General features: G+C 46.5%; 1 protein-coding gene across 1 annotated transcript in view; it reads right to left on the bottom strand.

Annotated features, from left to right (window-relative positions):
* Positions 1 to 8,943: 8,943 nt before the first annotated feature.
* The window catches only part of LOC126203843 (activating signal cointegrator 1 complex subunit 3), a 251,150-nt gene continuing 246,029 nt past the window's right edge, over positions 8,944 to 14,064 (bottom strand). The window contains exon 37 of the mRNA XM_049938218.1: positions 8,944 to 9,312. Within this exon, the coding sequence (XP_049794175.1) occupies positions 9,134 to 9,312 (179 nt within the window). The 3' untranslated portion in view covers positions 8,944 to 9,133. The remainder of the gene's footprint in view (positions 9,313 to 14,064) is intronic.

Raw genomic sequence — 14,064 nt, 5'->3', positions numbered from 1 at the left:
AAACCGTGCTATTAGTAGACAAAAGCACGTGCCTCTCCAATGGGAACCGAAAACATTTGATCGCAAGGTCAACCGATTCCTCCACAGGAAAACAGGTCTGATATATTCTATACAACACTGGTGATGGCATGTGTGTCACATGACAGGAATATGTTGTCGACCCATCTAACTTGTACACTTGGCAAATGGGTAAAAAGATTCTTCTAACTTGCCCAATTTAGGTTTTCTTGTGGATGTGATAATCACTCCCAAAAAAGTAATGAAAACAAAAGAATTTGTCACATAAACTGCAACAAATGAATGCAACAGTTTCACAGACGCACAGTTTTCCCTGTGCTCTGTCAAAACATATGTTTTTAATGTTTTCAAATTTTTCTGTGTGTAGACTGTCAAATCCTGCATATATCCAAGCAAATCTGAACAGGTTCTGGAATTTAGGGAAGACTTTAACCAAGGACCTCTGGTTCCGCAGCTGCTCACGCTAACCGTAGGACCATTGCGCTCCTGGTTGCACACTATCCTTGACATTGCCTATCTTGCGCATGGATTACTCAGTTGGTATATTTTGCTTATTTTTTTCATAGTTCCACACAACTTCTTCCTGTTTTCTCGACTGATCTGTGTTCAGTTTTTCAAGGCCTATCCACTGTGCCAACTTATCACAAAATCTGAGGGGGGTGCGATGGGGAGGTTCCCTTGTCAGCACATTGCTTAGTTACCTTCCAACCACGCAACCATCTTGTTTTGGTCATAGACAACTCGTTAGTACAGCCTTAGGACCGTTCTTGCAGACAAACACACACATGGTTCTGAATGCTATAACGTGTGTGCTTCCAAATCTGTGAATTAGGTGTAACAGTACTTTTGCCAGATAGAAAAAGAAACCCTTGTCATTGTCCACTCAAAAAATTATCTTTCCCTATACAGTTCTAAATTTCATTTGATTACTGATAATAAACCTCCTTCAGCATCTCTTTGGGACAAAGCAGTCTATCGCCTGTAACGCTGGGCTGTTTTTGTCACACTATAGCTACAAAATTCACTTTTGCACCCACAGCACATCACGCTAATGCCGATGCTCTTTCTTGCTTGCTGGCTGACCCCAATCCAGATTCACAATGAACTGTTGTGTTTCTGTTTACACATGGAAGCCCAAAGCAATGTTTATGGTAGTCCCGTTACCAGTTCTTGAATTTCGACAGCTGTCAAGACCGATCCTATCTTACATCAGGCAGGTTGTTTAATTCGTCCACCAGGGCTGGCTGAATAGAACACCGGGCTGATTGTTGGATCCTTTGTGTATTTATTATGCTCTCTGCCACCACCACTCAGTTCTTGACAGTTTTTTTTTTTTTTTTGGTGGGGTTTAAGGGCGCTCAACTACTGAGGTCATTAGCGCCCAGTCACAGTTGTTAGAGCACATGGAATCTAGTAAAACTCAAGGGGAGGGCGGGACACCAGAAAGTCCTGACAAAGATGCAGATAAAAGACGTAAAAAGGTTAGATGTCTTTGGACAAGCCAGTCAAAGTTATAAAACGCAGAACACGAGCAGCTGCTCAAGCATCATCAGCTAAAATATCCGGTAAAGTAGATGGCAGGGACAGGACAACACGAGATTGACTAAAGCGGGGACATGACAATAAAACATGGCGCACTGTTAATGCTTGACCACAAGGGCACTGCGGGGCTGGGTCACCGGAGAGCAGGTAGCGGTGGCTAAACCGGCAATGCCCAATCCGCAACCTGGTCAGAAGGACCTCTTCTCGCCGTGATGGTCGGGAGGAGGATGTCCAAGCAGTTGGGAGCAGTTTTACTGCCCGGAGCTTGTTTCCTTGGAGGGATGACCAAGCATCCCACCACGACGACACAAGCCTCATACAAACAACCCCACGAACGTCAGATGACGGGACACAATGGGAGGCTGGCCGAGGCAGGAGGACTGCAGCCTTGGCTGCAGCATCTGCAGCCTCATTCCCAGGCACTCCTACATGTCTGGGAACCCACAGAAAGCTGACAGGAGAACCATTATCAGCGAAAGAATGGAGGGACTGCTGGATCCGTTGCACCAAGGGATGGACCGGATAGGGAGCTCCAAGGCTCTGAAGAGCACTGAGGGAATCAGAGCAGAGTACATACGATGAATGGCGGTGGCGGCGGGCATACTGAACGGCCTGATGGAGAGCAAAAAGCTTGGCCGTAAAGCTGGAACATTGGTCAAGGAGCCGGCATTTAAAGGTGGCGGCCCCGACGACAAAGGCACAGCCGACACCATCGTCGGTTTTGGAGCCATAGGTGTAAATAAAGGTGTGACCGGCAAGTCGAGCACAAAGTTCGACAAACCATGAGCAATACACTGCAGCCGGAGTACCCTCCTTCGGGAGTGAGCTGAGGTCGAGATAAATATGAACCGGAGCCCGGAGCCAAGGTGGTGTCGGGCTCTCACCCTCTCTGAAGGTGGTAGGGAGGGCAAAATCCAATTGTCGAAGCAGGCGACGGAAGCGGACTCCAGGGGGCAGCAGGGCAGACACATACAACCCGTACTGACTGTCGAGAGAATCGGCGAAGAAGGACTGATAAGAGGGGTGGTCGGGCATTGACAACAGCCGGCAGGCATACCGACACAGCAGTACATCGCGCCGGTAGGTCAATGGTAATTCGGCAGCTTCAGCATAAAGACTCTCGATGGGACTAGTGTAGAAGGCTCAGGTCGCAAGACGTAACCCCCGATGGTGGATGGAGTTGAGACAGCGTAAGAGGGATGGCCGAGCAGACGAAGCTCCCATAATCCAGCTTCGATCGGACTATGGACCGATACAAGCGAAGCAGGACAGTGCGATCCGCTCCCCAAGATGAACCACTAAGAACTCTGAGGACTTTAAGGGAACGTGTACAACGGGCCGCCAAATAAGAGATGTGCGGAGACCAACAAAGTTTCCTGTCCAATGTGAGCCCTAGAAACTTAGTTGTTTCCACGAATGGAAGAACATCGGGACTGAGATGTAAGGATGGCGGAAGGAACGCTTTATATCGCCAAAAGTTGATACAAACCGTCTTCTCTTCAGAGAACCGGAAGCCATTTGCCACGCTCCATGAGTATAGGCTGTCTAGACAACGCTGAAGGCAGCGCTCCAGGAGGCATGTTCTCTGGGCACTGCAGTAGATCGCAAAGTCATCGACAAAGAGAGAGCCTGAGACATTAGGTGGAATGCAATCCATAATTGGATTGATCGTGATGGCAAAAAGGGCTACACTCAAGACGGAGCCCTGAGGCACTCCGTTCTCCTGGAGGAAGACGTCGGACAATACGGAACCCACACGTACCCTAAACGTTAGATCCGTTAAAAAGGAATCAATAAAAAGGGGCAGACAACTGCGTAGGCCCCACCTGTGCATAGTGCGGAGGATACCTCCTCTCCAACAGGTATCATAAGCCTTCTCCAAATCGAAGAACACGGCTACCGTTTGGCGCCTTCGCAAAAAGTTGTTCATGATGAATGTTGATAAGGTCACAAGGTGGTCAACAGCGGAGCGGCGGCGACGAAAACCGCATTGGACATTGGTAAGTAGCCGTCGAAATTCAAGAATCCAGACTAACAGAGCGTTAACCATGCGCTCCATCATCTTACAGACACAGCTTGTAAGAGAAATGGGGCGGTAACTAGAAGGAAGGTGTCTATCCTTCCCGGGTTTGGGTATAGGAACAACGACGGCGTCACGCCAACGCATGGGGACCTGACCTTCGGTCCAGACGCGATTGTAGGTACGAAGAAGGAAGCTTTTGCCCACCGGAGAAAGGTGTGCCAGCATCTGAACGTGAATGGCATCTGGCCCCGGAGCAGAGGACCGGGACAGTACAAGCGCACGTTCGAGTTCCCGCATAGTAAAGGGGCATTATAAGTTTCCAGATTCAGCGAGTGGAAGGAAGGTCGCCGAGCCTCCTCTGCCTCTTTCCTGGGAAGGAAGGCAGGGTGGTAATGGGCGAAGCTTGAAACCTCCGCGAAAAAACCGGCCGAAGGCGTTGGAGACAGCCACAGGATCAACAAGGACCTCATTACCTGAGGTCAGGCCAGGTACCGAGGAGTGGGCCTTAATGCCCGACGGCCGACGCAGGCCACCCCAAACGACAGAAGAGGGAGTAAAACTGTTAAAGGAGCTGGTGAAAGAGGCCCAACAAGCTTTTATGCTGTCTTTGATGACTACGGCATTGCGCTCGGAGTCGTTTGTATCCAATACAATTCGCCAACGTAGGATGGCGGCGAAAGGTGCGTAAAGCACGTTGTCGAGCACGGATAGCGTCTCGACAAGCCTCATGCCACCAGGGGACGGAAACGCGACGTGAAGAAGAGGCAGTATGAGGAATGGAACGTTCGGCAGCATTGATGATAACAGCCGTGAGGTATTCGACCTGACTGTCACAACTGAGAAAATCGTGGTCCAGAAAGGTCGCCAGGGAGGAGTAAAGTCCCCAGTCAGCTTGCGGTATGTTCCAGCTCGAAGGACGTGGGGATGGGGTGTGGTGCAGGAGACAAACGACACAGGGGAAGTGGTCGCTCGAATAGGTGTCAGAAAGGACATACCACTCGAACCGACGGGCAAGAGTGGTAGAACAGATCGAGAGGTCCAAGTGGGAGTAGGTATGAGTAGAGTCCGAGAGGAAAGTCGGGGCACCAGTATTGAGGCAGACAAGATTGAGATGGTTGAAGACATCCGCCAAGAGTGAGCCTCTTTGACAGGATGCAGGAGAGCCCCAAAGGGGATGATGGGCATTGAAGTCGCCAAACAATAAAAACGGTGGAGGAAGCTGAACAATCAGGTGCATCATGTCAGCCCGACTAACTGCAGATGACGATGGAGTGTAGATGGTACAAACTGAAAAAGTAAAAGCAGAAAGAGTAATACGGACAGCTATTGCTTGGAGTGGGGTGGTCAATGGGATGGGATGGTAATAGACATCGTCCCGAACGAGCAACATGACCCCACCATGAGCTGGGATACCGTCCACAGGGGTGAGGTCATACCGCTCCGGGGTATAGTGGGTAAAGGCAATACGGTCAGTTGGGCGCAACTTGGTTTCCTGGAGACCAAGGACGAGCGGACAGTGCAGGCGGAGGAGCAGTTGTAATTCCTCCCGATTAGATCGAATACCTCTTATGTTCCAATGTAACAAGGCCATCGCTAGTCAAAAAAGAGGGGGAACGAGACGGGGGAAGAGCTGGTCACCTCGACGGCCACGGAGGGCCAGGTTTCGAGGGAACAACACTACAACCGGCGGGAGGCGGATCCTGTTCCATCGAGTCGTCGCCAGCTGCGGCCGCTGTCCTGGGTTGTGTAGGAGGGGTAGCATCATTTGCCGACGAGAGGCCAGCTGAGCGCCTGGCAGCAGAGCGTCCCGGCGAAACTGAGGACGGCCGGGAGCAGCGACTCACGGATGGAGCGTCAGACGAAACGCGCCGGGGTGGAGAGGGGGATAGAGACTACTTCTTGGAAGTCCGAGGAGGCACAGGGATGGTGGGCTGGACCCGAAGAAGGTCCTCACGCGCGGGGTCCGTTTTGGAACGCCAGACCTCGGAAGCTGGGGTCCGGAACGTTTCCCCGATGGACGCCTGAGAAGAGGATCGCTTCTTAGGCGGCGGGGGGGGAGGAGGAGGACGGGTGGCCCCTGGGGCAGAGGGGGCGGGGGCCGCGGGGGAGGAGGATTTGGGAGGCGGAGGCATAGACCCCGGATGGAGGGAGGAGGTGGAGGGGGGACAGGATAGGGGTGAGGATACTGTGGAAGGACTGGACACGACTGAGGCAAACGAAGTGGTCAACGTCATGGGATGGAGATGGTCATACTTCTTCCTGGCCTCAGAATAAGAGAGACGATCCAAAGTTTTGAGTTCTTGAATCTTCTTCTCCTTCTGATATGCGGGGCAGTCTAAGGATCTAGGCGAGTGGATGCCAGGACAATTAACGCACCGAGGTGCTGGGGTGCATGTATGTTCCTCACGAAGAGGACGTCCACAATCGCCACAAAGGGGCTCAGCCTCACACCGTGACAACGTGTGCCCAAAGTGCAAGCACTGAAAACAGCGCATAGGAGGCGGGACGTAAGGTAGCACGTCGCACCGGTAGCACATCACCTTTACCTTCTCCGGGAGAACGTCCCCCTCGAAGGCGAGGATAAAGGCCCCGGTGTCGATGCGACGGTCTTTGGGGCCGCGTTGGACTCGCCGGACGAAATGCACGCCTCGGCGCTCCAGGTTGGCCCTGAGCTCCTCATCAGATTGCAGCAGGAGGTCCCAATGAAAAATAACCCCCTGCGTCCTATTCAGTGCCAGATGCGGGACAATGGACACTGGGATGTCCCCTAGTCGGTCGCACGCCTGGAGCGCCACCGACTGTGTGGCGGAGGTGGTCTTTATAAGAACGGACCCCAAACGCATTTTACTAAGAGCCTCGATTTCCCCGAAGATGTCCTCGATGTGCTGAACAAAGAACATGGGCTTGGAGGTGGCGAACATCCCCCCCCCATCGGTTCGAGAACAGACCAAATAGCGGGGGAAGTACTTCGCCCCAAGCCGGCGGGCCTGTCCTTCCCCCAGGGAGTGGCCAAGGGGGAAAGGGCAGGAGAACCAGAACCAGAGACAGTACCTTTCTTTTTATAAGACTCGGCCACAGAGCGACCTGATACATGTTGACGTTTCATCTGCGAAACGTCCGCCCCGATACCACCCACTCCGACCAGGGGCTCTCCCCACGGGCGCCACCCAGCCTCAGCAAGGGCCACCTGGCAGGATGACCGTCGCCGGGAGTCCTGATGCCCCAAGGAGACGGGCATCTACTCCTTGGCCGACGTGGGGAGGGTGCAGCTCAGATATTGGCAGTATGATCCCTGTGTTGTCAGGGGGCTACAACCTAGAGGGTACATGACGACCCCACCACAACGGGCTGGCTACCGTGCTGGATTTCGGGTGCCATGGAAAGTCCATCATGATTGTAGGTGCAGATGGGGACACACTATGGGCATAACTTGTACAACCCATCAGGCGTTTAGGCCCAATTTGAGGAATAATGGGTGTGGTTACAACGCCGTTACAATGCTGAGTGCCAAGGTCTTAGTGCACTGAGGACCAGTGGTACACCACGTAAGGCACCCTTCCCCAAAAGGCTCGTACTTCTGTAGAATTTTGAAAAATGGAGGTCAAACCCCAAGGGGGACCATCACATGGAAGGCCGAAACTGTTGAAACTCCTTTTAGTCGCCTCTTACGACAGGCAGGAATACCTCGGGCCTATTCTTACCGCGGACCCGCAGGGGGTGTTCTTGACAGTGTGTTACTGTTGGCTACTGAAGAGTCAGGGGCCAGGGTTGTTATCCTATCTGTCTTACTGCAGTACATTATGTGCCTTCTCCACCTTGACCACTGGGGTGTTTCTTGCACAAAATTCCTGACCTGCCACCACGTTTTGGCTTGGTGTTGACAATGAAATCAGGCATGTTGTGTTAGCCTGCCCAGATTGCGCCACCCATCAGATGGCACCACAGGCCTCTTTCCCTGTGGCCCATCCCACAGTGCCGCTGAGAGTGTATTCACACTGATTTTGTGGGTCCCTTCTTTTGGCTTGTTGTGGTTGACACTTTCTCAAAATTTCCTTATGTGCGTCATTGCCTGTCCACATCCACAGTGGCTATGGTCAAGGATCTTGCAAAGACTTTTTCCTGAGGAGGATTGTCACATATGCTTGTGACAGACAATGGTCTGCAATTTGTGTCTCAGGATTTTGAAGATTTTTGTACAAATGTGGCATTTGGCATGTTATGGTCCCTCCAGTTCATCCTAAGTCAAATGGTAAGGCTGAGTGACTGGTCCATGCTTTCAAAACTCAGCTGAAAAAATACATGACACAGCCTTCTCCAGAAAAAGCCCTCGACAGGTTCTTGAGCTCCTATACTTTCTGCTCTGACTGATGCCCGGCCACCGGCTGTTGCCCACCTCGCAGTGGTTCCATCCAGGCTTCGCTGGTTTGGCCAGCTCCCTAAGTTGATACCGGTGGTTGTCCATCACTGCCGTGACTGCCACCTCTGTGTCGCACAACTCAGGGAGCTTGGTGTCCCAACACCACCACCAGCTCCACCCACACGACTGGGGAACCCGCCGCCCGCATGACCACCTGTGCCATCTGCTTTCCACCATCCATGCTGTGGCGTGGTCCGTGCCCCTCTTGGCCCTTTTCCACCTTCATTTTGGGTGCTACCACTGCTGTCGGGTGGAGTAGTTAGTGCCGGGCCGCCTCCATCTCCGTGGCCCGTTGCCACCGCTCCCTTATTTGTCTTCTCTGCTGCCCTCATCACCAATTGCCTGCTTGGAAGTGGACATGAATATGGTGTCTCCATCACCAGTGCTCCCTCGAGGTCAGTTGCGGGGGCACGGGCATCATGCCTGTCAACACCTGCACCATTTCAGACCATAGTCTCCTATGACGGCAAGACACTTCCTCCAGCAGTCAACCCTTTCTAATGAAGACAAGGACATCGCCACAGTGAACAGTTTTCCCCAAGGGGAAGGAGTGTTGTAACACTGCAGTGAGTGCACAATTAAACAGTGCGCACCTCCATGGCCATTCTAAAGAGGCTGCCTCACATCAGCACAGACGCCACAGTGCTTGCTGTGTGCAAGCAGCCCTCAGCTGCTCTAATGTTTTAGTGACTATGGAATACTCCACTGTTAGACTGCATTAATGTAACCCCTGATTGTGTGTGTTGTACTTACTACAACGTCATTCAGTGTGTGTGTACTTTCATTTATGTTGAAGTGATTTAAAGTTGGTTGGTGGGAAATCTAATATTGTGTTTCTGCAGTGTTACAATAGTAAGGTTGACTTTGTTGTTAATAAAATGTAAACACCAGTCCAAATTCCACATGGACATCAGTACACTTAATGACCATCAAAACAACAAAAGACAAAACAACGTTCTTTATTTTCAAAATAAATTATTCAGTAATTTGGTTTTACTCATATGATGAGAAACAATATATTGGCAATATCACAGTTTTGAAGACACATCAAGCCAGTCATTACCAGCCATGGTATCATATCATGTATATTCTTTAAATAAAGAACATAAGATATTTTTGAAACAGGACACAATTTAAGAGTCAGCCCATGAGGTAGAAGAACTTTCACATGCAATAATACTAGTGGCTTCTTCCTTGTCTGGATTACTCCCACAATTTTCTGCTGACTGGACAACATTTAGCTGGATATCGTACTGCTGGTCCAGGCCAAGGTAGCTGTCAGACATCACGTACAGAGTCAGCATCGTACGGCCTGCCGAGGAAAAAGGTGTGCGTGTTAGGCAAGGAAAACAGCACTGCGTTTTGTAGGTTCAGCACATTATTAAACAGTTAAAGTACACAGAGTTCCAGTAAATGAATAAGATAGACATTAAGCCACAGGTTGGCGGTATCCATTCACAAGGGCATCTGGCTAGTAGAAGATGTCGAAGCTAATGAAACTCTGTACTAGACTGACTCCAACTTTCATTGACACTGATGTTTCCACTTTTTCATGTAATTGTCCTAACTGACTAAAATGATGTAAAAACAATCAAATGCATTGTAATAATGCATTTTCATAACATTTAATTTGGTAAAATCACATATAAGGAAAATTCTGTCAACTTTATGAACATATATTTGGGAACTAGACAAAAATGAATTTGGAAGCTAATGATATATTTTGTGGGGGATGATTACATTATCAAATTGTCAATAAAATTAAATGTAAGTGTTGTTAAGTAATACGCAGATGGAAATTTAAGCTATTTAAAATCAGAAATTTAAAGAAAAATACTGCTTATTTTATCATTTTTTTAATTAAATGGGAATATTTTAATCAAATTAGCAACATCAAATTGTGAACTTTAATAACACAGCAAGTAAAAACTAGAATTTGTAAGTTTTAGGACCAACGAAATAACATTACTGAAACATGATAGCACATGTTATCATACAAAAGTAAGGGTGTAGATAATGGTGAAGAAAACCATGAACATAGATTATTGTAATTTTTTACTCTTACTTATTTGGAAAGAAAATAAAGGTACAACCAAAATATATGGAACAAATGGAAACCTGATGAAAAGGAAGCACTCATTTTCAAAGCATCATATACTGTCAAAAAACACATCACTAGAGTTAAAATGTAAAGTACAAAACCATTAAAAATCTTATTAGCACCACAGTACAAAAAGTTCTGATAAAATGTTAGACATTTTGGAATAAAGGTAACAATTCATCAAACAGTAAAGGCTCGAGTCATTTAGAAGCACACTAATAAGACATCAAGTTTTGCTAGGTTTTGAACAAATCCTTTTTCGAGTCACAGTATAAACAGATACGCACACAGCCAGCACAATGTGTACAGCCGCACGCGAGTGTGTGTGTGTGTGTCAGTCAGTCAGTCAGTGTGTGTGTGTGTGTGTGGGTGTGTGTGTGTGAATTCTAGCTAGAAAAATGATTTGTCTGAAAGCTAGGGAAGTTTTCAGTCTTGTTTGTAAGCCTGTTGATGACTTGACATGTCTACTATTCTGTGATTTATTTGCACTACATAAATATAACAGTTACAAAGTGCTAATTAGAATTTTAAATAATTTGACTAATGACTTTCTTCTTGACTATAAATGTTCTAGTTATTGAGGTCTTCAGAGAAGACTAGTCTGATGTAGTTCTCCATGCTAGTATATAATGTGCAAGCCTCTATATCTCTACTTAACTATTGCAACCCACATCCAACTAAACCTGCCTACTGTACTCAAGTCTCATTGTGCCATAAATTTCTTTTCTACCTAACTTGATTCAGTATATCTTCATTAGTGATCTGGTCTGCCCATCTAATCTTTAGCTTTCTTCTGAAGCACCAGATTTCAAAAGCTTCTATTCTTTTTTGCCTGAGCAGTTTATTTCCTTGTTTCACTTCCATACAAAGCTACACTACAAGCAGATATCTTCAAAAAAGATTCCTATTTTGATGTTAACAAATTTACCTTTATGTTAATGCTTTTCCTGCTATTGCCCAGCTGCAACTTGAGATATGGCTGTGGTGTGTCATCTCACTGTGCATCCCAATTTCAGAGTCATTAAATAGATTACAACAGTAATTAAGATGAGGAAGCAGGTGGAAACCTATGTAATGTTGATTTTTTATTCTAAAGTGAGATTGGTGGAAAGTGCAATGTTATCTGAACAATATTCAAATTTTGATTGAGCATAATAATCAGAATTCATGGTAGCTGGCAGTGTCCACAAGAAGCCACCTTTTTTTGTGCAATGGGAGAAAATATGCACAAAAAGTGTGGGTGATCATGGCACTAATACTGAGTGTGATGCCAGGAAGTTTGGAGGGCTGGAGTAAGAAAACCAGCAAGGGCAAAAATAAAAATTCAGGGGTAGACATCTCCTTAGCTTCAACTAAGTGAAACAGTTCAAGACAGTGCAGAACAGAAAGGCAAAATAGTCCATCATTGAACTATATATGGTAGAGACAGGAGGTATGGAAAATTATTTCAGTAGCATTCTGAGAGGGTCTCCATTGGAGCACTTGAGTTATGTCACTATACTATGATAAAGATTAATGTTCCTAAAGTGGATTGTCTAACACACCACTTTAGCCCAGAAAAGTTAGCAGCAGGGATGATGAGCCACTGTTCAGAGAGAACGCACTAGGTGTTGGAAGACGTAGGACCTGCACTGAATGGGAGCTCAATCTCTATGGCATAATAAGCTTTGTTTTTGTTCAAGTTCAGTTAACAACATCTGATCACATACAGTAACACATACATATGTTTTAATTGGTGTTGATAAAGTATAGTTGATTGTGACAACCTAAGCAGACTTAGACGATGTGAACTACATAATTGTTTACTGCCTTGGACTTGCGACTATAGTGTTGCTGATGACCTCTTGGTTGCAATGGCAGGTTTAGACAATTTTATGTCTTGGAGAGTTTCACATTACTTACTGCCTGCAGATCCAAAACTATCCTAACAATGGGGTCTTAAGACCCGTGCACCAAATAGCATAAATCATTTGCCGCACAGTATAGCAGTGCTGTGGCAGCTTAGTATTGTAAATTCATATGCAACTGTTTTGTTTGCGGCGGTATGGTGTGTTACTCTTAAGTAGCTATGGTCACGTGAGCTCTGTGGATTCTGATAGATGGACTTAATAACTTTGCACAACTGCTGCAATGAATCTACACCTACCAAACCTTTACCAGATTTGTTTGCTCTCCTTTTGCTAGTATACCAAGCTCACCCAGGGTGTTGCTGTGTTAGAGTAATTTGTCATCAGGGTTCATATGTTGGAGTGCAGAATACGAACAACAGCACTACATATAAGGGCAGGTGAGGTCCACAAGATGAGTATGTGCGAATGGACTTTGTGTATGGAATACCACCGTACAGGTGTTGCTACTCAGTTATGCATCCCTGCTAGGCTCCTGCCTCCTGGTACAGGCAGTTTGTTCCTTGGTATGTTGTTTGCTAGGGTCTGGCCTTTTTTCCCCCCTCCCTCAATGTAAATTGTGATGCATTTTGTTCTGATTAGCACCAAAAGTGGCCAATGAAATCAACATTAACACAAGCTCCAAACTATTTTGCCACATATTAACAGGACACCTGAAGCCAACAACAGTACACAACCTGAACTATCTTGCTTTTAACTACTGGACATTAAATGGGAAATAGCACAAGAAAACGAAGTCATTAACCTCAGGAATAAACCTGCTATATGGCCACCAGTCAGCTTATAAATGACTTAAATCTAGGAAAAGCTTTCTGTGTACCTCACCTGGGGAAAGAAAGAACCATACACCTCAGTGACTGACCATAACCCACAAAAGAACTACTTCAGGCCCACACTGGGGTATAGATGGCCTGGCAGTGTCTCAACAGACTGCACTCTGACATTGCAAGGTTAAAAAGAAAACATGTTAAGGTGGCGTGTCCTGGATGAACAGACTCCATGCAAGTGAACAGCTGCAGACTTTCACATGCCTCGTGCAATGAGAGCAGTGTCCAAACCTTATTTGTTTATAAATTGCAGTAGTTTAAAAGAAAAATGGCTTCTGCATGCTACACATCAAGTCCTTTTTTTATTTAATTTAACTTCTGCAGTCATGCAAGAGGAAAGTTCAATAACAATAAACTTAATGTGCAGCATGCGAAGGGTGTTTTTCTTGCAAACTACTGTGATTTATTACAGTTGCTGCAAAAATAGCCAACACAATAAACTTGTTATTGAGTTTCTATATACAACCATGTCTAACTCCTTTCTCAGCAACTTCTCCCTTTTGTGTCCTTCAGTTCTTATTACTGCAGTCTGGCTTCTGTACAAGTTGTAGATAACGCTTCTTCCCTCCAAAAATTTAAAAAGTATATCTCAGTCCACAATGCCAAAAGCTTTCTCTGAATCTACAAATGATATAAACATAGGTTTGCTTGTGTTCAGCCTATCTTATAAGAAGGATAGTTGTGCCTCAGTCGAATCTACATTTCTTCAAAACCCAAACAGATCTTCTCTGATGTTGCCTTCTAAACAGTCTTTCCACTCATCTGTAAATAAGTAGTGTCACTATTTTGCAATGATGACTTATATTTCTGTAATACTTACACCTGTCCCCCTTTGGAATTGAAATTATTATATTCTTCTTGAAGTCTGACAGTATTACGCTTGTCACATATATTTAGAGTAGGACGTGAAATTGTCTTGCCAAGGATCTCAATAATTATGCAGAAAAGTTATCTATTCCCCGCTTTGTTTTAGGTTACGTCTTTCAGTGTTCCGTCAGATTTTCTCACAGTATCAAACTGCCTCTTTACCTACTTCCTCTTCCCGTTCGTAATATTACCATCTGAGCTCTTTTCTTTTCTCCATGGGTCTTTTTAGTTTTCCATCTGTCTTTCCTAGTCATGCATAATTATACAGCTTTGCATATCTCCTCTAGTCATTTGTGCTTAGTCATACTGCACATTATGTCAATATCATTTTTTAGACATTGCTATTCCCTCTTGCCTGCTGC

This window comes from Schistocerca nitens, chromosome 9 (assembly GCF_023898315.1).
Source record: "Schistocerca nitens isolate TAMUIC-IGC-003100 chromosome 9, iqSchNite1.1, whole genome shotgun sequence".
In the NCBI taxonomy this organism is placed as follows: Eukaryota; Metazoa; Arthropoda; class Insecta; order Orthoptera; family Acrididae; genus Schistocerca; species Schistocerca nitens.
This window is presented reverse-complemented; position numbering and strand designations above follow the sequence as displayed.